Raw genomic sequence first — 22882 nt, forward strand, 5'->3', positions numbered from 1 at the left:
CTAGTGGGACACAACTCTCTCTCTGCAGGAGGTCTCTCACACACACACACATGCTCGTAAACACACAGGAACCTGCACACACAGCCAGGCAGGCCAGGGGAATAGGATTTGAGGCAGAGCAGAGAGGCTCGCGAGAGAGAGCTGTTGTTGCTTCAGGTGATACCGGCTCGTTCCAGTTGTCTCATCTGATCTCCACATCGCGATCAAAGTTACTGCGATTCGCCTCTATGTGTTGTCATGTGCGTGTCCGTGGGCCTGTCCGTGGAGGCACGAAGGTCCGTGGGCCTGTATTGTGCATTGATCTGAATCAGGGCTTTGATACAGCATTATTTTAGACAGCATTCGTTAAATTAAATTAATAAAAAAGAAGCCCCATTTTGTCTGGCGATAGATTCCCTACATCCTAAACTACTGCCACCGTATCAACCGGGGGCTGACACGTCCTACACCGTTCCACAGGCTCCGGTACCGGAGACAATCTTGCGCCGACCACGGTGACAGTTAGCGGAGCAGCCGGAAATGTAACGTTCTTTCAGCGCCATCTAGAGCACATGCAGGAACATGACAATGTGCTGGCAGAGCGAAAGCGCTCCCGTCCAGACGCGGAACCGGTGACCTCGGCAATCTGTTAGTTCCTCCGATGGCAACCCGTTATTATGAACTCATAAGATTTTATTTTTTGAGTTGCGTTGCTGCAGGCCTGGTCTAACATTCATCTAAAAGCATATTCACTAATCTGGGCGCACTGCGCAGTATAAAATAATCTGCTTGAGTTTAGGCCTTTGGGTGTTCCATGTGTGCGCGTGTTCGTGAGTGCAGCGTTTCCATCGTGTTCGCGTGACTGAAGCCATTTTACAGTGCACCAGTCCGACAATACTCTGCCCCTCTCCGCCAAATGTCTCACTCCTCTCCACTCGACACTACTCCGCGCCCGGAGAGGTGTGTTTGTTCAGACCAGCCATGACTGTGCCTCGGTCCTTTCCATCTGGACCTCCAGCCCACTCCTCTCCCTTACCGGAGCTGAGCTGAAGACGTGACACCGGAGACGGGATGAGACTCGCAGAAGACGGGGAGGTAGGCTCGCCTACCAGCGAATACTGCTGGACAGGTTTACGATTTTGATTTGGGCCCGGTGCCAGGCCCCCATCCTTTGGTGTATGTGTGTGAGTCCGTGTGGTAACTGAGAGACGGGGATAAGGAGGAGAATGACGGACGGTTCGGCTGGTCGCGCGCCTACCGCCAGAACTCTCTATGCGCTCAGAAAGCCCCGGGAGAGCGCACTCCGATTGAGAGTTGTATTCTTGGACGACAGCGAGAAGGTGTTCGAGGTGGAGGTAAGAAGACAATCAACTAGGCCTACGTAAACAAATCTTTAATGAAACCTGAGACATAGCCTACAAAAACTTTAGTCTGACTTGTACGGGCATTGAAAAAATGGTTCACTGTAGGTCAACGTCAGAATCCAAACAATATTGGTAGCCCTATTCAGCAAAAAAGTGGCAAATCGCTTAGAAGGCTAAACGTGTCGGTCGGATTAAAAACCACCCCGTGTTCTACGTCTCATTGTAGCCTAGATTTTTCGAATCACTATTATTTTCCCGTCTAACTGGGTTAGTGGTCCGTTCCTTTAAGAGTCCATTATCTGTCTTCTGCCACAGCAACTGCCCGCGGACATACTTCATCTGAAAGCACAACATTGAGAGACGAGGGCCTGTGAGTGGCCTTGGAGACAGAGACGAGAGAAGTGTGTGTGTGTGTGTGGGGGGGAGATTCTGGCCTAGGTGTCCTGGTTTCTTTCGCCTGCTGCGTGAATGAATCAGAAAGCTGTACTCAACGATCATTTCCGGCTCAGCTAGCATCGCGTGATTAGCAAATGCCAGATAAAGACGACGCTCTGTTATTCGTGTGATCGTTTATTTGTGGTGTTTGCGTTGCAGAATCGCGTCCTTGGGAACGACTTCTACAACAAGGTCTGTGGCCACCTGAAGCTGCTGGAGAAGGAATACTTCGGACTGGAGTTCAGACACACCTGTGGCAGCTATGTGAGTGTGGTGTAGAGACACACCAGTAAAGAGAGAGACCATTGTGCTGCAGAGATCATTGTGGTTTAGAGACCAATGTGGTTTAGAGACCAGTGTGGTGTAGAGAGAGACCATTGTGCTGCAGAGATCAGTGTGGTTTAGAGACCAGTGTGGTGTAGAGAGAGACCATTGTGCTGCAGAGATCAGTGTGGTTTAGAGACCAGTGTGGTTTAGAGACCAGTGTGGTGTATTGAGAGACCATTGTGGTTTAGAGATCAGTGTAGTGAAGAGAGACCATTGTGGTTTAGGGACCAGTGTGGTGTAGAGAGAGACCAGTGGGGTGTAGAGAGAGACCATTGTGGTTTAGAGACCAGTGTGGTGTAGAGAGAGACCAGTGGGGTGTAGAGAGAGACCAGTGTGGTGTGGTAAAGAGTGACCACTGGGGTGTAGAGAGACCAGTGTGGTGTAGAGAGAGACCAGCGTGGTGTCGAGGGAGACCAGTGTGGTGTGGTAAAGAGAGACCACTGTGGTGTAGAGAGACCACTGTGGTGTAGAGAGACCAGTGTGGTGTAGAGAGAGACCAGTGTGGTGTGGTAAAGAGAGACCACTGTGGTAAAGAGAGACCACTGTGGTGTAGAGAGACCAGTGTGGTGTAGAGAGACCAGTGTGGTGTACAGAGAGACCAGAGTGGTGTACAGAGAGTCCAGAGTGGCTCTGCAGAAGCCAGATAATGACCATGCATTTGAATCAGGTGTGTTGGAGCATGGTTATATCGAAAACATACAGGACAGTGTGCCCTGAGGACTAGGGTTGAGGACCACTGACGCAGCAATAGATCAGAGTGTTGTAGAGAGTCCAGTTCATAGAGAAACCAGTGTGGTGTGGAGAGACACCAGTGACCATGTGATTTGTGTCCCCAGGTGTGGTTGGAGCTTTTGAAGCCACTGGCCAAGCAGGTCAAACGTAAGTATGAGGAACCTGTGGTCTGCAGGAGAGGAGACGGGAAGGAGGCGGATAGGAGGAGGAGGAGATGATGATGACAAGACAGGAGGAGGAGGATGGCAGGAAAAGAGGAGGAGGAGAGGAGTAGGAGAGGAGGGGGAGGAAGGGAGGTGGAGAGGAAAGGGGGAGGAAAGAGGAGAACAACAGGACCCGAGAAGTGGGAGGAGAAGAGTAGTGGGAGAGGAGGAGGAAGGGAGGTGGAGAGGACAAGGAGGGGGACAGGAAGAGGAGGACCGGAGGAGGAAGGAGGATGAATGTCTGACGTGTTCTCTTTGTCTCCTCAGACACCAGGGATCCCTCCTTCCGCTTCATCGTCAAGTTCTTCCCTCCAGACCCCGGACAGCTGCAGAAAGAGCTGACTAGGTACCTAGACCTCCCTCCCTCCCTCTCTACTTTCCTTTCTCCATCCCTCTCTCTCTATCCTTCACTTTCTCTCTCTCTCCCTCTCGCTTCCTCCCCCTCTATCCTTCCATCCCTCGCTCCTCCTCCTCCTCCTCTCTCCCCTGTCCCCCTCTCTGTCTCTCTCTCACTCCCTGTCCCATCTGACAGCCTGTATCTCCCCCCCCCCCCCCCCGCTCCTCCCCGCAGGTATCTGTTTTCCCTGCAGATCAAACAGGTGTTGTCCACCGGGAGTCTGACCTGTAACGACAACAGCTCCGCCCTGCTGGTCTCCCTCCTCCTGCAGGGTGAGTCTGGATCACTGCTGCCTCTCTCTCTCTCCCCCCCCCCTCCCCTTCAGCAGCTGTCCCCAACCCACCTCCCTGTCTGCTCCCTCCTCTGTCCTCCCTCTCTCCTCCCTCCTCCATGCCTCCCCCTCTCTCTTCCCTGTCTCCCCCCTCTCTCTTTCCTCCGGGTTTCCTTCCACCGTAGGCATGGAGCCTACTGGAGCTTACTACATCGAGGAAAGTGATGTTTGTATGCGTGTGTGTCTGTGTGTGCATGTGTGTGTGTGTGGGTGTGTGTGTGCAGCAGAGTTGGGGGACTACCATGAACGGCGGGATGTGGAACACCTCCACAGGACGTCATACGTCCCAAACCAGGAAATGCTGCTGAAGAAGATTCTGAAGTTTCACCGGAGACACAGGTAATCATGACAACTACACACAGGCAACTAGCACCTACGCATAGGTAACTATGGGAACGAGAGAGACGGGTAGCCATTGGTTTCTTCACACACTGGTAACTGGTGTTGTGTGTGTGTGTGTGGTGCGTGCGTGTGTGTGTTTGTGTTCCAGGGGCCAGGCCCCAGGGGAAGCAGACAACCAGGTGTTGGAGGTGGCCAGGAGGCTGGAGATGTACGGGATCCGACCTCAGCCTGCCAGCGACGGGGAAGGAACCAGGATAAACCTGGCTGTCACACATGCTGGAGTGCTGGTGTTCAGGGTACACACACACACACAAGGTAGATTAAGGTAGATGATGTGACCAGGGTACATCATTATGACCAGGTGTTTATGTTGCCAGGGGAACTCCAGGATTAACACCTTCAGCTGGGCCTCCATCCGCAAGCTGAGCTTCAGGAGGAAACACTTCCTCATCAAGCTGCACGCCAACATAGTGGTGAGTCCTCCTCACCCCCTCACCTCCTCCTCACCCCTTCACCTCCTCACCCCTTCACCTGCCTACCTCCTCATCCCTCACCTCCTCACCCCCTCACCTCCTCCTCACCCCTTCACCTCCTCACCCCTTCACCTGCCTACCTCCTCATCCCTCACCTCCTCACCCCCTCACCTCCTCCTCACCCCTTCACCTCCTCACCCCTTCACCTGCCTACCTCCTCATCCCTCACCTTCTCACCCCCTCACCTCCTCCTCACCCCTTCACCTCCTCACCCCTTCACCTGCCTACCTCCTCATCCCTCACCTTCTCACCCCCTCACCTCCTCCTCACCCCTTCACCTCCTCACCCCTTCACCTGCCTACCTCCTCATCCCTCACCTTCTCACCCCCTCACCTCCTTAATGTGTATTTGTGTGTTTGTGTGTGTGTGTGGGTTGGGGGGGGGTTCTCCAGCCATCGCGCAAGGACACAGTGGAGTTCTCCCTGGCGAGCAGAGATGTGTGCAAGGCCTTCTGGAGAACATGTGTGGAGAACCACGCCTTCTTCAGGCTCTCTGAGGAACCGCCCTCCCAACAGAGACCCCTCCTGTACAGCCGGGGGTCCAGCTTCAGATACAGGTGGAGACTCCTCCCTCTCTCTTCTCTCTCTCTCTCTCTCTCTCTCTCTCTCTCTCTCTCTCTCTCTCTCTCTCTCTCTCTCTCTCTTTCCTTCCCTCCCCCCCTCCCTCTGTCCGTCTCTCTCCTCGCTCTTTTATCTTTGCCCCCTCCCGCTCCCTCCATCTCCCCTGTCGCCCTGCTTCAGATGGAACCTCTTGCCTCGTTCCCAACGCTCTCTCTCTCTCCTCCCTCGACCCCACTCTCTCCTCCCTTTGTCTGTCTCGCTCTCACGCTCTTTTTTCCCCTACACCCTCAGTCAAGTCAACATTCATATCAAGAATTGCGTGTATGTATTTATGGATGCATGTATGGAACCATCCAGCCCTTCTCCACCTGTGCGTGTCTCCCCCTAGTGGCCGCACCCAGAAGCAACTGCTGGACTGTGTGAGGAGGGGCGAGAGAAGGAACCTGCCCTTCGAGAGGTCAGCACGGATCTGTTTGTCTCCGGACCCGGATCTGTTTGTGATGTCTAGAACACAACGTGACTTCTGTGTGTGTGTGTTTGAACGTGCGTGCGTATGTGCGTCCGTGGTGTATGTGTTCCAGGAGGTTCTACACGGCCCACAACGACTCCAGACAGTGTCGGTCGTCACCCGATCTGCTCACTGACGTCTCCAAGCAGGTAGGAGCTGAGGCTGTGGATGTCTCCCAGCAACACTGTGTGTGTGTGTGCGCGTGTCTGTTATACTGTATGCGCCTGAAAGTCACAGTTTTGACTGTGTGTGTGTCCCTGCTAGACAGTGTGTGCCTGTATTAGTGTGTGTTCTTGTTATACCATGCGTATTTGCATAATAATTTGTGTGTGTGTGTTTGTGTCCCCCTAATAAAATGTGTGTGTTTGTGTGTGCCTCTGTGTGTGTATGTGTGTATGTCCCAGGTGTACGAGCAGGCCTGCGGGTTCCCCCACCCTTCCTCCGGTCAGGGAGGGAAGCGTAGCCAATCAGCTGCTGAGGTTATCTTCAATCCGCCCCCTCAGACTGCCCCGCCCCCTTCCCATCCCGCTCCTTCTCGTTCTGCCTCCTTCTCTGGTGCTCAGGCCGCGCCCCCGGGCCCATCCGACCACACCCCCCGCCTTAACGAGGGGGAGTGGCTTCAGTGGGGGAGGGGCCGACTGTGGGGCAACACACAACAGCTGGTATTGCTCTACCCCCACCCCTCCTACCCTCCCCAGCCCTTCCCCTGTACCTGCCCCCCGAGGCCCTGCCCCCACCACCCCCCTTACCCCTGCCCCACCCAAACCTACCCCTACCTCCCTCCTTTCCCCTTCTCTCCCCACCCCTTCCTCTCCAGCTGCTCCTCCTCCTCTCTAGACCGCCCCCTCCCCTCCTCACCCCTGCCTCTCCCCCGCTCTGCCCTCCTCCCTCGCCCTCCCCCCCTCCATTTTCGCCCTCACCCCGTTTTCTTGGACAATTTCATTCGCTCCTCCAGCTACTCTGGTCCCACCTCCTCCTACTCCCTATCTCCTCTCCGTCGCCATCGGGAACCCTACCAAGGACCGCCCCCATGGGTGTGGCCTCCAGGCTGGGTAACCATGGCACCCAGGGTGTACGCAACCTCCGGCTGCTATGGCGACGGCGGCCGGGGGGATTCGGGGCGAGACGACACGACGGCCGGCCACTTCAGCGACGACTCCACTTACCAGCCGGGGTTGCCGCGGCGCTCCTGGAGCCAATCGGACATGAAGATCCTGCGACCGTCGACCCCCTCCGGGGCCTCGGGCTCCGCCCCCGCCGCAGACTTCCGCCCGCTGGGTCACTACCCACACTTGGCTCGGCGACACGCACCAGCACGCCCTGCCCACTTGCCTCTCAGCCTATCACCACTGCCCGGGAGACACGCCCCCGCCGGGGCACTGAGCCGGACAGGAAGCGGGGCAGGAAGCGGAGAGCTGAGCGACTCGGACTCGGTGTACCTGTCGTACTGGCCGGCAGCGCTGAGGGGGTTGGGAGGGGCAGGGGGGCTAGAGGGGCCCGGGGGCCTGGCTCACCTCAGGGTCTCCTCCGGGAGCCTGCAGCTGGACGAGCAGGAAGAGGACTGCCTCAACCTGGACCAGGAGCCAATCACAGCGCCGGAGCAGCCCTGAGCCTAGCGCATAGCGCATAGCGCAGCACCTGGACCAGGAGCAAGTTAGAACACCCTTGCAGAACCCTGGCCACATGCATTCTCCAGCAGGATGTGTGTGTGTGTGTGTGTGTGTGTGTGCGTGCGTGACTGGAGAGCATGGAGCATGATGGACATGATGATCCTCTGGACATGGATCCAGAACATTCTGGTACATCAACATCTTGCAGTTTCATCGCTCCACGAAACACAGGACAGACACGGACACTCTCTGGGTTTCATAATTTAAATATTTATTTTTCAAGACCAAACCAAAATGATTTTTGTAACAATTGAACAAGGACAATCCAATATATACATTTGACTGCAGCTTCCTTTCAAGCTAAGTCAACATGGTTTCCTTTATAAAGTCCAGACACAGAAATATAAAAACATCTGTATGTTCATTTCTGAGGAAATACAAAAATACGTGATGATCAAACGCCTTATTGCTTCCAGGACCTCTGATAACGTTCCAAAACCTTTGGTAAGATTCCAGAACCTCTGGAACATTCCAGAATCTCTGGGAACATTACGGTACCTCTAGAAACATTCTCCCCCACCTAGGCATCCGATTAGAGAGCACAACCTTAGTGATACAGAGTACACAACACGTCTAGAATATTTAGGCACCTTTGAATGTTAGGTTGGCATATGTCATCCCTCCCACTGGGGGCAGTGTTGAGCTTGGCTGATGTACATTTCCCAACAGTTTTCATTATTCCTCCCTCCAAGAGAGACTCCTCCCTCCTTCCCTGTCCTACCGTCCTCCCCTCTCTCCGCTCACCTTCCCCTGGACGTTAGGCAGGGTTTTTGGTCATTATAAAGTCTATGTCATAGAGACAGTAAAGTACCAGATATATCTCAAAGAGAGACCAGCTGGAGAAACCAGCAAGCCTGAAGGGCAGCTCTATAGAAAGACTAGCTAGACAGACCTGCAAGCCTGAACGGAAGCTCTATAGAAAGACTAGCTAGAGACCAGCTAGCCTGATGGCCAGCTCTATAGAGAGACCAGCTAGCCGGCTAGAGAGACCAGCTAGAAACCAGCCAACGTGCATCAGTCCTTCAGAGACTAGAGCCCTGCTCCAATACTCAAAACGCGCTTTCTTCCATGCTTCCTTCCTTCCATACTTCCTTATTGGGAGCAAAGTAGGATGGAAGTTGGAAGGCTACGATATGATTGGTTACTTCTTGAATGACAGAGTGATGATAATCATTTTGCACAGCAAAGTCCCCCTCCCCCTTGTCCCACCCACCCACCCCTCTCTTCATTTCCCTCATCCCTCCCTCCCCATCCATCTCTCGTGGACATTGGTTCCTATTGGTCAGCCTCCTCTCCCCAAGGGTCAGAGTGTGGGGCAGGGGTCAGGGGGGTTAAACCTGAGACCAGGAGGTCACATCTACACATAGATGAAAGAAATCAAAACAACTCAAGCTGCAGAAACACTACCACTAATATCCATCGAACACTATCATACATCCATTATCTAAACGCTCTTAAGCAGAAGATTCAAGGTACGTCTCTATTTAGGGTTGGGGATCTTTATATATAGAAAATTATTTTTGTGTGTCTCTAACCATAAAAAATATGGGAAAAAAGTAAAACCATTAGTCTCTCCTCTACTCTCTCCTCTAGTCTCTCTTCCTCTAAGTAACACACACGCTTTGGGTCACGGCTGAAGTCTCCCACATCTTCCAAAGAGGTTAAATAAAAACAGCAGAACAGAATAAAACATGTTTCAACAAATACACATTTAAAACAACAAGAGTTTTTTTTCCTTTTGGTAGCGAGCGCTCAGTGGATGTGCACAGCGGGCGTGCGTCCCCTCTCCCTCCCCGCTCCGCCCCTGCAGGTCACATGACAGCATGGAGGATGAGGGGGGAGGAATGGGTGGTGATGGAAAAGAGAGGCTGGTGATGATGGTGGTGCATCTTGGGAAGTGTAGTCCTCTGCTAAGCCCTAACTGGCAGGCAGTCTGGGAGAGACAGAAGGCACAGGGTTCACAGAGCTGACGAACAAAGTCCTAAAAGGGACCTGGACCTGGTTCATCTTATGTACCGACAACAACCCTTCTAAAGCATCCCCTCTTTTAACTTCCTCCCCCCCTCTGTCCTCCCTTTCCTCCCACCGCTCCCCCTCCTCCTCACCTCTGGAAGCGCTCCAGGATGTGGGTGAGCATGGTGTCTGTGATGCCTGGACACACGTCCTCCGCCAGGTGGACACTCCTCTCCAGCTCCTCCACGCCCCCCCACTGCTGCTTCACCTAGGGGGAGAAGGGGTGAGAGAGAGAGAGTGGGAGAATGGGAGGGAGAAAGAGAGGGTTGATAAACATCTCGGGAGAAAATATATCTATAAAACGTTCCGCCGACTTTAAAGAGCACTAGAACTAAAGCTGGCCTCCAGCCTCTAGACCCAACTTCCCTCTCCATTCCCAGCCTCTAACCCCAGACCCTATCCTGTCCAGCCTTAATCTTTAGCCTCTAGCCGCAGCCTCTTGCCCCCCCGATTCTAGCCTCCAGCCCCCACTCACTTCAGAGAAGACGGGAGAGATGACTGTGGTCAGACTGGTAGACCTCTTCATCAGGTCCTGGTCCTGCCAACACACACACACAGATTTCAGTGTTTCCACTACAATTATGACAGTAACCCTTCCCCACTGTCACAACCAGTCTCCTCCAGCCCGCCCAGTCAGCTCACCGTCCCATTGGTCGTCTTCTTGCTGTCTGGTTTCTTCTTCCTGACTGTGGTGAAGGACCAGCCGGGCTGGGAGGAGCTGTTCTCCTTGTTGCTGGACTCCCTGGACACACACACACACACACACGTTTATACACACACACACACACAAAGAAAGTACTGGGAAAGGCATTGATGAGTCATGAAAGGACATGAAAGAATATGAATAGGCTGACCACATGCTGTGCCAAGTGAGGAAATATTCAATGGCAACTATATTTATGTACTCCATTGTTTATAAGGCCGTCTGTAACCCATGGACTCACTTATGTGACCACTGCCTGGACGGGTTGATCCGAGCTTGAACCAAGTCAACCTTTTTAAATTGTCGTCCATCTTTACCGGCCATCGTTACATCATCCCAACAGTGTGTGTGTGTGTGTTTCTTGTGGTGCGTGTGCGCGTGCATGTGTGTGTGGCGTACGAGTCCGAGTCGTCGGAGCTGGAGTCCCCCTCGTCGTGGCCCTCGGCCCTCCATCTTTTCAGCCGGTCGATCAGCTCCGTCAGGTAGGACGTCTTCCTGGCGTTCTTCAGGATGAACTTGTGCTTCAGCAGTTCCCTGGCTGTGGGTCTCTGAAGGGGGAGAGGAGAGGGGACGGGGAGAGAGGTTAGCCAGTGCCATTTGGAACAAAGTCATCACACTCGTGGTCCAGGACGTCCCGTTTCGACCATCCAGGTCTGGGTCACTCACGAAGGAGGGGTCCTTGTTGAGGCACGCGTCCACAAACTCCTTGAAGCTCTTTGAGAACTCCCCGCTCAGCGTGGGAGGGGTGTTCTTGGGGATGAGGAACAGCACGCGCATGGGGTGCATGTCAGAGTTGGGGGGCTCGCCCCTGGCCAGCTCTATGGCCGTGATGCCCAGGGACCAGATATCCGCCTGGAGGGGGTGGGGGGGAGGGAGAGGAGTTCAACCAGCAGATCAACAGACGAGATCAATACTGATCTGTAATGGATGCATCTGAGGATGTCTCTCTCGCAGACGACAAGAGGGCAGGGGGTGCGGGATGAGGAGAGTAAAAAAGGGGTGAGAGAGAGGGTGAGAATCGGAGGAAGGGACAGAGGCAGAGAGGGAGGGAGGGTGAGAGAGAGAGAGACAGACAGAGAGAGCAGAGATTATGGAGTTTGCTCCTGCATTGCTCCATCCATCACCAGCTAGCAGGTATCAGTGTGATGGATGGTGCCTTCTCTCTCTCACAATCCATGCCTCGCTCACCACAACACACATACCACAACACACGCATCCCCCCCCCCCCCCACCTTGGAGTCGTAGGCGGACTGCTGGATGACCTCCGGCGCCATCCAGAACGGCGTTCCCACAAACGTTTCCCGCTTGATCTGCGTGTCGGTCAGCTGACCCGCCACGCCAAAGTCTGCCAGCTTCACCTCACCCTGCTCCGATAGGAGGACGTTAGCAGCTGGGGGGGGGGGGGGGGAGAGAGAGAGAGAGACGGGGAGTGAGAGGGAGAGGGAAGGAGGTGGGGAGGGAGACAGAAAGAGGGAACGTCGATTAAACTCTTGGAGGCAGGGAGTCGCACGCGTGCAAACGTGAACACGCGCGGACTCAAACCACAAACATCCAGGTCACCCGCCAATGGACGACACCAGATACACTGACCTGCCTTTACACCACTCACGCGCGCGCACACACACACACACACACACTCACCTTTGATGTCTCGGTGGATCTTCCTCTCTGAGTGCAGGTAGTCCAGCCCCTTCAGGATCTCCTTCAGCATGGTGGCGATCTGGCCCTCGTCAAAGGGCCCTGCTCTCAGCTGCACACACACACACACACACACAATACACCCCACCATACAACACACACATACACCATACACATGCATGGCACACACATACATCAAACACACATACAGCACCCACCCATACACCCACACACACACACACACAACACACACAGTCACCAGAAGTTGAAATCAAGCCTTTTGGCAGGTAGATATGAGCACACGCACTCAGGTGTTCCTACCAGGTCCAGGGCTGATCCTCCTCCCAGATACTCCATGATGATCCACAGCTTACTGCCCTGGAGAGAAAGCAGCGCAGCATACCATCACAGACAGACCAGCAGACAGACCAGCAGAGAGACAAGCAGATAAAGCACCACCAGAGAGCATGAGATTTACCCAGCGAAAAGAAAGGCATTGACACAATCAGAGACCAGCAAGGAGACCAGCAGAGAGACCAGCACAACCCTCTACAATGCGAGGAAATCACTCACATATGGGACCAAATGTCGTGCTAGCTGACTTAAAAAATGATCTTTAATTAGCCAATGGATAGTAAGTTGTTCGATTTCACTCGCCTGTGACTGAGTTAGAGGCAAATAATAAGTTTAGTGCAGATTTCAATGACGCACCGTCGCTTGACTGCAATTAACATGATTGGCTGCTATGACGACAGACGTACAATTAGTTATTTTTCTTCTGCTCAACAATAAAACGGAGATTGCCAAAGTAACGGTAAGTCGCTAGATTTGTCGCTCTTCGCGAGATATGATTTTTTGTGGCTAGGGAAGGTAACAAGCTACACTGCCTCTGTCGCTTCAGAGACTTCATTGCCCAAAAGAGAATAAAATCAGATGTCCACAGCAGTCTCACAGCCTCACGCCTTTCAGACCTGATCTTCATTTAAACACAAGGCCAGAGCTTCAGCAGTAAGATCCATCATCAGCTGTGGAGAGGTGGCTGAAGTCAAGTGGCAAAAGCCATTTGCTAAAAAAAATGGTCGATTAAATCCATACATAAAGAACAATTCAGACAGATAATGTACTTTTTTTTATTCTCTTGCATTGTTCATGCATTTCATGTAAAAAGTCTGGGGAGTAAAATAAAACATGTACTAGCCAATGGCGACTCAAGCTTCATTGCGTCCGTAGAGGGTTGCAGCAGAGAGACCAGTCAGGGATACCAGCAGAGAGACGAGAACAAGATACCCACAGAGTGAGAACAGCAGAGAGACTAGTTGGAATACCAGCAGAGAGAGCAGTCAGGACACCAGCAGAGAGACCAGTCAGAGTGGGTGGCTGGCTGGTGTGTGACCCTATACCTTAAGGTAGGAGCCGTAGTACTTGGTGACATAGGGGCTGTCACACTGGCTCAGCACTGTGATCTCCTGCTGGATGTCCTCAATCTCGTCCTCGGCCTCCTCCAGGTCGATGGTCTTGATGGCCACCACGCTCTGGGTGTGATTATCGATGCCTTTGAAGACCTCGCCAAACGATCCCTTTCCGATGCGCTCCAGTTTGGTGAACAGCTCCTCCGGGTCTGTGCGGCTGTTCTGTGTTGGAACAGGCACACAGCACGTGATGTTTATGTCTGTCTGTGTGCCTGTCTTTCTCTCTCTCACACACACACACACACACACACACACACACACACACACACACACACACACACACACACACACGCCTGCTTCCACCAGATAAAGCTGCGCAGTGCAATCTGGATGCTGTCCAGCTCTTTAATCAGTCTGTCTCCTAATAGCACTAACACGCCTACTTGTCTGTCACACACACCCTGTCTGACTGTCTGCCACACACACACACACCCACACACACTCCCTGTCTATCACACATACACACTACCTGCCTGTCTGCGTGTCTCACACACGCTCCCCGTCTCTCTCCCTCCCTTGCTCTCTCTCGCTCTCACTCACTCTCTCTCTCACACTCAAGAACCCCTCTCTCTCACATACAGTCTTCTGTTTCTCTTTTCCTGACAGGCTCACACTCAGGTGTGACACAGGAAGCCAGGCTGTAAAGAATACTTCCTAGCTGACCACTTACACACACACACACACACACACACACAATGCCTAGCCTAGGTAAGCTGTGAAAGACCAGGGTCAGTGAGGCATGATGTCCTTGCCCAAACACACCCCAGACCTTGGACTGCAGGCCACCGGACAAATAACCCACTTTGAGGAAATGCTCGTCGGCTTCACGTTCACGCCAGCCTGTCTGTTTGCCTGCCTGTCTAATCTTCACCATCGTCCTCAATCATCTATCAATAACACCTACTAATGACCGAGTGGTTTCGTTCTCACTGCTGGTATTGTCTAGGCTAGTTGTGGGAACAAAACGGCTAGACTGTGAACAAACTAAGACATCTCGGAAAGGCGAGACGTCTGACTTTACAGACTGTCAAAGCTTGAAAGTTGCACATTAATCTAATTGGCTCTAGCAAGGTGGCTGTGGCTACGTGGTTCTAGCAAGTCTCGTAGATTATTTTCTTTTTCAATCTGTCATTCTTAGTTAATGAGTGACTTTCATGAGCAAGTACTTGTGTGTTTACAGTACTTGACTGAAGTTTAAGCTGTAAACTTTACAAACCAGGTCGACGTTTGGTTAGTGGACTTGCTGATTCAACACAACAGCTGGTATGAACTACGATACAGTCTACTTCCAGCAACCAGGGAAAGCTTGACTACACAGGCATTTGCAAACCAAAGTTATGCATCAAATAGCCACGGTTAAGGACTGTTGTCTTGGCTAGTTGCTCGACAAGTCCTTGAATTTGAGACATGAAATATTCTTCCCCGTGTATCTTGCCACAGGGCTGTATTAACATTTCCCGTTGCTGCTGTTGAATCTTGCAGAGTGAGAAAGTTTAAGGCCTCTCGGTCTTACCTGCATCCCGGGAACTTGCACCGCCACCGGTGACAGGGCCATCTTCCGCATCCAAAAATGGACTCACACGGCCTGCCGACTGCCTACTCGATTAGTCGTCAAACGTTATCGAACAACTCTAAGACGTCTGATCACTAGTTAGTGCTAGCTAGCTAGTGACAACAAGCCAACGTTTGCTTGTGAGCTGTGTAAAACGCAGCTATCGCCGGCTAAAGTCGTCGTTGTAGCTCCCCAGCTAGCTGCTAGCTAGCATTTCTAGCTTCTTCAAAACAACACAGCCGACTCTGTCATTCATAGCATTAACGTTAGCTAGCGATTTCTTCGTTTACACTCGCTTTTACGAAACAAATATGAATAAGGTCGTTATAACATTGTTTGCAAGTTTGTATCCGTTTTAAGATGAGCTTAGGAAGCAGTTTTTTTTGAAAGCTCGAAGTCGACGACTTGTTGCCAGCGCTGTGTTCTTGTTGATGTGGCTGAAGTTGTCAGCTTTGGGTGGAGCCGTGTCCGACTTGCGTCACCGCTCCCTGTCACCTTGGTGTGTGTGGTTGCGGTGCTGCCCAACTGTGACTTCCCTGTAAGACACAATTTTCTATTTTTGCTAGAAACCCGTCAAACCGTAACGGGCGTTTTGACAGCTAATAAACTGCATGACGTGCATGAAAATATCAGCCTTTAATCACATTTTACTTTACAAAGTCAAAACGCAGTTTGGAAAAACATGTTTGCAGTTTCTGAATGTCTTGCCGTATATCTTAATTCATCCACCCATTTGATTAGTTCAATCCATTTTATATCTCCACACCCGACGATAGGTCCAGCCCCACCTGTCTGTTTCAAAGCCCTTATGCCCTTGACCTTCCATGATGGCAGTTTGCTCTGGTCTGACCAGACAGAAAGACAGAGTTGGAGCAGAACCCTTAATATGGGACCCTGTCTCCTTTTGACCCTGCATTTTCCCTCCTAGATCAGAACCCCCCTGGTTCTAGTTTTTGGTTTCTGGTTCTGAGTTCTGGTCATGCCATGCTCACGTCTTTTTCTCTCTCTTCCTGAATCTCCTTCCCTCGATCACTCCCCCTCCCTCACTCCTTTTCTCCCCCCCTCTTCACTGCCACGTGCCCAGTGATGGCGATCATGACGACGAAGGCAGCAGCTCCACAGGTATGTCTATGGTCCAGAGGTCCTTGTGAGCCCGGGCGTAGAGGGGCTGCAGCAGCCACCGGGGGTTGGAGAGCACGGTCAGGTGTTTGTCCTGGAGCCCTCGGAGCAGTGCTGCCCTCTCCAGGCCCTCCAGCTCGGGCCCTGCCAGCCCCACGCCACACTGCCACGTCTCCCCCACCTCCACCAGCCCTGCGGTCAAAATAACAACACACTATTAAGAATAATAACATCACATTGCAAGTTAATGTGTTTGTTTAGCAGCAATCTGCTATTAAAAGATAAAGCTTCACTCAACCATATAAAGTCATACCAATAATGAGGAATCATTGTGACGATAAAGGATAATAATAATTAATAATGATTGATAATAATAATTGTATTCATTTAGCAGATTCTTTTATCCAAAATTACAAACAGTAGGGAGTTATACCTGTTGATTTTCAGCCAAATACTAATCAAGTGAACAATGCCTATCCCCTAAACTCAAAATTAATTCAACCTTTAATGAACCAGCACAGGAGTGTGGGAACAATGGAAGGATTAACATTGAAGTGAATCGCAAGACTAACTTTTTTAGAATTGGTATGCAGTGAAACTTTCAGTATTGTATCCTCTAATCTTTTACTTGTTTGCACGGTTGGGGAAGCAAGCAAACATCCTACAAAAGAGCATAAAATATGTAAGGAAACCCTCTCAAATACAAGTATAAATATGACTTGTTTACATGTAAGTGAAAATTAGGGTTTAAAGTGAGTTTTGGGACAGAATGGTAGTGCCAACAGAATGGTAGTATAACCAGAATTGGTCATGTTGTAGGCCAGTGCCCAGTGGGTCAGTCAAGTAGTCTGATGGCCTGGAGGAAAAGTTATTTTTATAGCCTATAAAGTCATGGTTACAGTGACTCTATAAGGGCTCATGGTTACAGCAACTATGAAGTGGTCACGGTTGCAGCGACTGTGTGAAGTTGTCATGGTTACAGCAATGTTGTAATGGTAATGGCAACTGTGAAGTTGTCATGGTTACACTGACTCTGGGAAGTAGTCATGGTTACAGTAAAATACTATGATGTAGTCATGGTCATGGCAACCCTTTAAAGGAGTTATGATTCTGGGAACTTTGTGAAGTAGTCACAGTTACAGCGACTCTAAAATAACCAGGGTTGCAGCAACTCTGAAGTAGCCATGGTTACAGCAACTCTGTGAAGTAACCAGGGTTGCAGCAAAGCTATAAAATAGTCATGGTTACAGGCAACGATTCTGTATTAAGTAGTCATGCTTGCAACGGATTACCTGCCACGACTCCTCGGCCGTACCGTTCCCCGGAGGTCACGAGCTCCTCTACTTGTCCCAGGTCCATCCCCAGCGCGTGCGTCAAGACATCTCTCCAGTCATCGCCCTCCCATTCCTTCTGCGCGATGTGAACGGCCAAGGTGCAGTTCTCTATGGCACCCAGCAGGGGTCGCCAACGCGTCTCGATCGTTTTGACACCATCTAATACGAGCCCTGCGTATGGCTGTCTGAATGACAGGCAGCTGACCTGAAGAGTCATTTTGTATCCAGCTGGAATACCTGAAACAATCCTAAACAACAGCGATATTATTATTCTTATGCAGGCGCACCCAGTCTCTAAGTTAAGTCACCAAAGTCCGCCTGCCACACATGAGTCCAGACTCCCTCCTTCTGTCCGCGTTCCCCCGGTAGGCGGGAATAAACTGGTTAGCGTGCAGTCCGGTTGGCTGCAATACCTTTATCGTTTTGCATTCTAAAATATGGCATCTATTTAAGCCGCAAATCAATAACGTGTACAGCTACGTTCTCATGAAAACAGCAACGGACCCCGAGCCAGCCAGACCTCACTTCCTGAATGCGCCTTGACGTTTCGACTACGCTAGACAGTCATAGCGTCGCCTAGCGCCTACTTGTTGTTAAATCTTTATTGAGAACAGTCACCCCGGAGTAATTTACTGATGTATACTTTATTAGTCATTAATACACAGGCATTCATTGAACACTTGTATATAAATGTTTACTGCAACAGAAGTATGAATGTATAAACAGCAGGATAACAGAGGGTGAAGAAACACATACAACCCTAAATATGTACAGGGGTGTGTGTGTGTTTCTTTGATTTTATGTGTGTTAGACTGTGTTTGAGTGTATGTATTGGTCCAACACCCGTCTGTTAACATCCCATCACTTAAGTTTCAGCAGTTTTCTCAGACCAGCTGAGAAGATGGGGCAAGGTGTTTTTACAATGTCTGTGATGGGTTTCTATAGAAAACATATTCTAAATGTAGCTATGTGTTTAACAGGCATGACCTTAGTGTCATTCAATCCAACAAGCATTATAAGTTTGGAACAGAGTTTGGAAAATATGTTTGAACATCCTCTCTCCATCATCTGCCTCCATCTCTCACGCTCATTTTCTCTCTCTCTCCCTATCTCTCACACACACACTCTCCATCTCCTAGGAAATAAACACATGGAAGTACAAAAGAATATCACAATAATCACATACAGATATCATGACATCATCGTGTCATCCTCAGGTTCCTGTGTCTGGTCATCAAGTCACCCAGAAGAGACCCCTTCCCTCCCTTGCCAGAGTGGTTGCCATGGCAACCTGCAGCAAGGGTCAGGTGACCAGGGCTCAGTGTTCCGTGACAAGGCGGCTCCTCTCCAGGTGGACATGACTCTTCAACATCCTCATCCTCATCTCCAGTCCCCAGCAGTCTCTCTCTGCTTCAGTTCACACAGCTTAGGCAGTCTGCATCCAGACAAACCGGTCTGAACCGGTCCCCAACCGTCGGAACCAGTCTACTACCGGTCTGCAGCAGTCTGCCAGCTGCGAGGCTGGCCTAGTCAGGCATGTCAATACAGAGTTTGGGAGGCGGGACAAAGTACTTCCCTGGGCTCTGCGTGATCACCACGCCTGTCTTTTTACGGAACATGGGCGCCATCTTGGGAGGCTCGTGAGCGGGCATCTCCTCGGATGCCTCGGGGTCCTCGTGATGCAGGTCGTACGACACGTTGCCGTACTCACGCAAGAAGGGGAGGAGCTCCAGCAGGAACTGGCAGAAGTCCTTCCTGATCCCAAACCACCCTGGAAATGAGGTGGAGAGGTGAGGAGTTAGACTATTTGTTTATCTTTCTCTTTCTGTTAGACTTTTTTTTTTTTTTGGGGGGGGGGGGGGGGGTGACCAGTGGCTAATAAATTGGGTATGACTAGTCATGTTACGCAATAAATGTGCAAACGTATTTCTAAGTCGCAGACACTGTCAGTCAGAGACAACGGTGTGTCAGCTGTAACAGTTGCTCCCGGCAACGTCGTGGTAAGTTTGAGTGCACGGGCAGTGGCTCGATGACATGACGAGCAAGCACCAGTTTCTCAGTTTCTTGCATCAACTGTCAAAAGGCTCGCTATCTCTACCTTCTTCTATCCATGCCCAGCGCCATTTATTTTTGAGTCATTTATCTATGGGTAGGACATCATCCCCCAGGCTTCATGAATTTGCACTCCATGCTTTCACTGATGCTAACGCTAACGTGACGCATGGATCTCATTCACACAGTGTTGCCAGGACCCGCCCTGCTCTGCTATTGATAGGCTTGTAATGTTAGTTATAGCTGCGTTCCTCTGATATGATTGGTACGGGAAATCAATTGACTCAAAATTATTAAACCTCATGCAAATTCCCCCAAAAAATGTTTTATGGCTGCACGTCGGAGATCCAGCACGGTGCCGGAACACTTTAATCCCTGTAGACTAGTTTCAAATAAATTGTGAGATAAGGTCATTCATACATTTCTTTGAAGGTCGGCAACCTTTTTGATGTTGAGAAATTTTTTTCAATATTTCAACTACATTTTCAGATAAAAAAACAAGACGTAGCAAATCAACCACCCCACCGACTCACAGTGGTTCCCGCCCTTCTGTCCGAAGGTGGTGGCCATGAGGGTGACCAGCGACACCCACAGAGGCACGAACACAGACACGTAGCTGGAGCCGTAGTGACCGTCCAGCTTGTGCACCAGCAGGATCTGGCGGCAAACAACAACAGGTCAACACATCTGAGAGAGACAGTCCGATCGAGAGAGAGAGAGACAGAGTGACGAGAGATGACGCGTGAAATGGAGCGAGGGAGGAATGGCAAGATGAGAGCTAGAACGTGCGAGACGGAGAGAGAAAGTCTGTGTGAGACGGAGAGAGAGAGAGGATGCGCGAGAGATGGATCGACGGGTCGCCGTGACGACCGCGTACCTCGAATGTCAGCAGGGGCACCACGATGGTCATCCAGCTGATCGCCATGGTGATGTGCGTGCGGCGCTGCTCGGGAATCACGTCCATGGAGCGCAGGAAGAGTACGGACCACACGATGTAGTACAGCACCACCAGGCACAGGAATGACATGAGGATCCAGAGGGGAACGCACACCACCTGCACGCACACGAACATAGACACACACGCGCCACTTGTTAACACACGCTAACACGCACACACGTTAACACGCACACACACACACGCGGATCATAGTGGAGTGTGTACCAGCCAGGGCCAGCTGATGATCCTGTCCAGACGCAGGGCGATGAAGATGAACTGCAGGATGTTGACAGAGCACAGGATCTCCAACTGCTCAGGAACACACACACACACACACACACACACAGTTAATGTTTCTGCCCCATTAGTGACTATGTGTATCTAGATCAGTGGTTCTTAACCCTATCCTCAGTGAACCCCTGTCCTGCATGTTTTAGATGTTTCCCTGCTCCAACACACCTGATTCAAGTGCATGTTCGTTACCAGGCTTCTACAGAGCTAGATAACAACCCTTTAACTTGAATCAGGTGTGTTAGAGCAGGGAAACATCTAAAACATGCAGGACAGGGGTTCACTGAGGACAGGGTTAAGAACCACTGATCTAGATGTAACTCATGTTAATGTTGTAGGCTCTGATAGGCAGTGCTCCGTGGCAGAGCATCTGACTACAGCTCTTGAAGTCGCAGGTTCAAATGTCCATGTCCATCGCTTTGGATACAAACTGTCTGGATAAATGAATATATTACATCTTCATATTACATAAGGGAGTCAGGTGGCTGAGTGGTTAGGGAATCGGGCTAGTAATCTCAAGGTCGCCAGTTCGATTCCTGGCAATGCCAAATGACGTTATGTCCACTTCACCCTACTTGCCTCGGGGAGAATGTCCCTGTACTTATTGTAAGTCGCTCTGGATAAGAACGTCTGCTAATTGATTAAATGTAAATGTACATCTGTGTGGGGTCATGGGTCAGGGCTAGGGTTAAAGGTCAGGGATCAGTCTAACCTCCAGGGCTAGGATTACGGGTCAGGCGTCTGACCTCCAGGGATAGGGGGTCTAACCTCGAGCGAGCGGTCGTGTCTGAAGCCCCACACGCAGGCTGCCACGGAGACGGGAGAGACGAAGAAGAGCGGCATGAAGACGAGCAGCCAGAAGTGCGTTCCCCTGGTAACCCTGTCGCACACCAGCACCTCGAAGGACAGCAGCAGCAGGTGGATCCCCACGGCGATCAGCATGGCCTTGAACTCCACACACATCTCCCCCTCCGCCCTGCAGCACACACACATACTCACACATTAGTGGATACCCTTATCAGTATATACCTACCCATATATCACGTAGGTAACCAACCGCACCCTTATACAACAAACTCCCTGGACCAGATGTAACTAACCTGTACTGTGGGTTGTGGGCCCAGACACCAGTGCCCACGGCGGCTCCTATAATGACCATGAGCTTCCAGAGCCAGATGGGGCTGAACACGGCCCAGTAGCTCCACTGGATCACCCCATCTAGCCGCAAGGCGAGCAGCACCGAGAACAGCAGCAGGCACGCGTAAATCAGGAACTTACTGATGGGCGGAAACACAACAGTATGAGCGCTGAAGTTGAATAATATTATTATTGTAGTACACCGTGCTTGACATATATGCTTGTTTTGCACTGTGCCTGGTAAACACCGAACGTTCGTTGACCCTGACCACCGGAAAACTGTTAAAGTAGAGAGCTATGCACTTCTGATATTCTGCTGTAGTTTTAATTTGTACGACGCTTTGGATGAAAGTGTCTGCTAAATGAAGTAGCGTTAGCTAAACGTAAATGAACAAGCTCAAGTATGTTAAGATGGGACAATAACCCCAATTGACCAAGTACGGTTCGTTTATTTGCGTTAACGTGCGATATGCCAGGTCACACTGACGGGTAAATGTCAGATAATAAGCCTGCTGTCGGTTTCAGTTTTAGTTATCGAGATTGACAAGATGTTGTTAGCCAACAAGCTAGCAGAAAACGTAAGCTGTCTCCAACTAGTCGGTTACAATTTAAGATGATGTCTGGATAGTCTAGCTAGCTAGGCGGCTAGTAAGCTAGCTAGCGAACATTATCAGCCTGACAATCTTAATAGATAGTTTACCAGCTTGTATTTTTACTTTATTACTCTAAAAAGGTAGCAAATGTAAATATTTGGCGATGTCACTTACTACTAATAGCCTACGTTGGCAGGCGGTTACTAGCTAGTCTGCCAGGGGCTGCAGTGCTAGCCAGTCAAGTTACTGTACTAGCCGTAGCTCGTAAGCTAGTCCGATGCAATGAACAGCTACTGTACTGTAGCAAGCCTGAGAATTTGGCTAGCTACTGGTGTGGCTACTACCTAGCTAGTCTAGCTTCGTACCTTGGGTTGAAATCTTGGAAGAATCCCCGTAGATTCATGATGACAGCAGTGTTGTTAAATCATTATCATGATCAACATATATTCTATCCGTTAGCTCTTTGGCTAAAGCTAGCTAGCTAGCCAACTAATGTAAGTCTGGCTTTCCAAATCCTTTGCGACAAGCGATCACATCGAGAGCAGCGGTGGCTTTCTTGTTGTGATTCTCGACTAACGTTAGGTGTCAGCAAAGACGCCTCTTCTTTCTGATAGAGTTGTCGTAACTGCAGACGGTTGAACTGCAAAGATCAACCTGGCTAGC

General features: G+C 50.8%; 4 protein-coding genes across 4 annotated transcripts; 1 reads left to right on the forward strand and 3 right to left on the reverse strand.

Annotated features, from left to right (window-relative positions):
* The first annotated feature begins 853 nt into the window (after window positions 1–853).
* Window positions 854–7894, forward strand: frmd7 (FERM domain containing 7). The gene is made up of 13 exons (XM_084683436.1): window positions 854–1334; window positions 1938–2042; window positions 2942–2984; window positions 3308–3386; window positions 3612–3709; window positions 3993–4107; window positions 4259–4406; window positions 4488–4583; window positions 5036–5199; window positions 5592–5660; window positions 5785–5860; window positions 6116–6373; window positions 6641–7894. The coding sequence occupies exons 1-13, from the start codon at window positions 1206–1208 to the stop codon at window positions 7319–7321; spliced, it is 2061 nt and encodes a 686-aa protein (XP_084539562.1). The 5' UTR covers window positions 854–1205; the 3' UTR covers window positions 7322–7894.
* A 711-nt stretch (window positions 7895–8605) lies between these two features.
* stk26 (serine/threonine protein kinase 26) lies at window positions 8606–15222 on the reverse strand. The gene is made up of 11 exons (XM_084683818.1): window positions 14718–15222; window positions 13136–13366; window positions 12057–12113; window positions 11739–11847; window positions 11330–11487; window positions 10764–10949; window positions 10497–10645; window positions 10037–10136; window positions 9870–9932; window positions 9487–9602; window positions 8606–9314 (listed from the first exon to the last, which is right to left on the reverse strand). Exons 1-11 carry the CDS (start codon window positions 14766–14768, stop codon window positions 9299–9301), a joined length of 1236 nt encoding a protein of 411 aa, XP_084539944.1. The 5' UTR covers window positions 14769–15222; the 3' UTR covers window positions 8606–9298.
* A 151-nt stretch (window positions 15223–15373) lies between these two features.
* LOC146245689 (protein EOLA1) lies at window positions 15374–17772 on the reverse strand. The gene is made up of 2 exons (XM_084683853.1): window positions 17168–17772; window positions 15374–16067 (listed from the first exon to the last, which is right to left on the reverse strand). Exons 1-2 carry the CDS (start codon window positions 17424–17426, stop codon window positions 15850–15852), a joined length of 477 nt encoding a protein of 158 aa, XP_084539979.1. The 5' UTR covers window positions 17427–17772; the 3' UTR covers window positions 15374–15849.
* Window positions 17773–17834: 62 nt separating this feature from the next.
* Window positions 17835–22858, reverse strand: tmem185a (transmembrane protein 185A). Its single transcript, XM_084683852.1, has 7 exons — window positions 22585–22858; window positions 21590–21766; window positions 21258–21465; window positions 20424–20507; window positions 20139–20315; window positions 19795–19918; window positions 17835–18980 (listed from the first exon to the last, which is right to left on the reverse strand). The coding sequence occupies exons 1-7, from the start codon at window positions 22620–22622 to the stop codon at window positions 18736–18738; spliced, it is 1053 nt and encodes a 350-aa protein (XP_084539978.1). The 5' UTR covers window positions 22623–22858; the 3' UTR covers window positions 17835–18735.
* Between the last annotated feature and the right edge of the window lie 24 nt (window positions 22859–22882).

Source organism: Hypomesus nipponensis, chromosome 20, assembly GCF_054491055.1.
Source record: "Hypomesus nipponensis isolate SF chromosome 20, ASM5449105v1, whole genome shotgun sequence".
Lineage (NCBI taxonomy): Eukaryota > Metazoa > Chordata > Actinopteri > Osmeriformes > Osmeridae > Hypomesus > Hypomesus nipponensis.

What these genes read in the sequence shown, in the direction of transcription:
- stk26 (XM_084683818.1), bottom strand. Translation starts at nt 14,768, where the DNA reads ATGCGGAAGATGGCCCTGTCACCGGTGGCGGTGCAAGTTCCCGGGATG. An exon ending in TGCAAGTTCCCGGGATGCAG is followed by an intron (nt 13,367 to 14,717) that starts GTAAGACCGAGA and finishes GTTCCAACACAG; the next exon opens with AACAGCCGCACAGACCCGGA. An exon ending in GATCCACCGAGACATCAAAG is followed by an intron (nt 11,488 to 11,738) that starts GTGAGTGTGTGT and finishes CCCCCCCCCCAG; the next exon opens with CTGCTAACGTCCTCCTATCG.
- frmd7 (XM_084683436.1), top strand. Translation starts at nt 1,206, where the DNA reads ATGACGGACGGTTCGGCTGGTCGCGCGCCTACCGCCAGAACTCTCTAT. An exon ending in GACACACCTGTGGCAGCTAT is followed by an intron (nt 2,043 to 2,941) that starts GTGAGTGTGGTG and finishes TTGTGTCCCCAG; the next exon opens with GTGTGGTTGGAGCTTTTGAA. An exon ending in TCACTGACGTCTCCAAGCAG is followed by an intron (nt 5,861 to 6,115) that starts GTAGGAGCTGAG and finishes TGTATGTCCCAG; the next exon opens with GTGTACGAGCAGGCCTGCGG.
- tmem185a (XM_084683852.1), bottom strand. Translation starts at nt 22,622, where the DNA reads ATGAATCTACGGGGATTCTTCCAAGATTTCAACCCAAG. An exon ending in GCCCACAACCCACAGTACAG is followed by an intron (nt 21,466 to 21,589) that starts GTTAGTTACATC and finishes TGTGTGCTGCAG; the next exon opens with GGCGGAGGGGGAGATGTGTG. An exon ending in TGCCCCTGCTGACATTCGAG is followed by an intron (nt 19,919 to 20,138) that starts GTACGCGGTCGT and finishes GTTTGCCGCCAG; the next exon opens with ATCCTGCTGGTGCACAAGCT.
- LOC146245689 (XM_084683853.1), bottom strand. Translation starts at nt 17,426, where the DNA reads ATGACTCTTCAGGTCAGCTGCCTGTCATTCAGACAGCCATACGCAGGG. An exon ending in CGGCCGAGGAGTCGTGGCAG is followed by an intron (nt 16,068 to 17,167) that starts GTAATCCGTTGC and finishes TTTTGACCGCAG; the next exon opens with GGCTGGTGGAGGTGGGGGAG.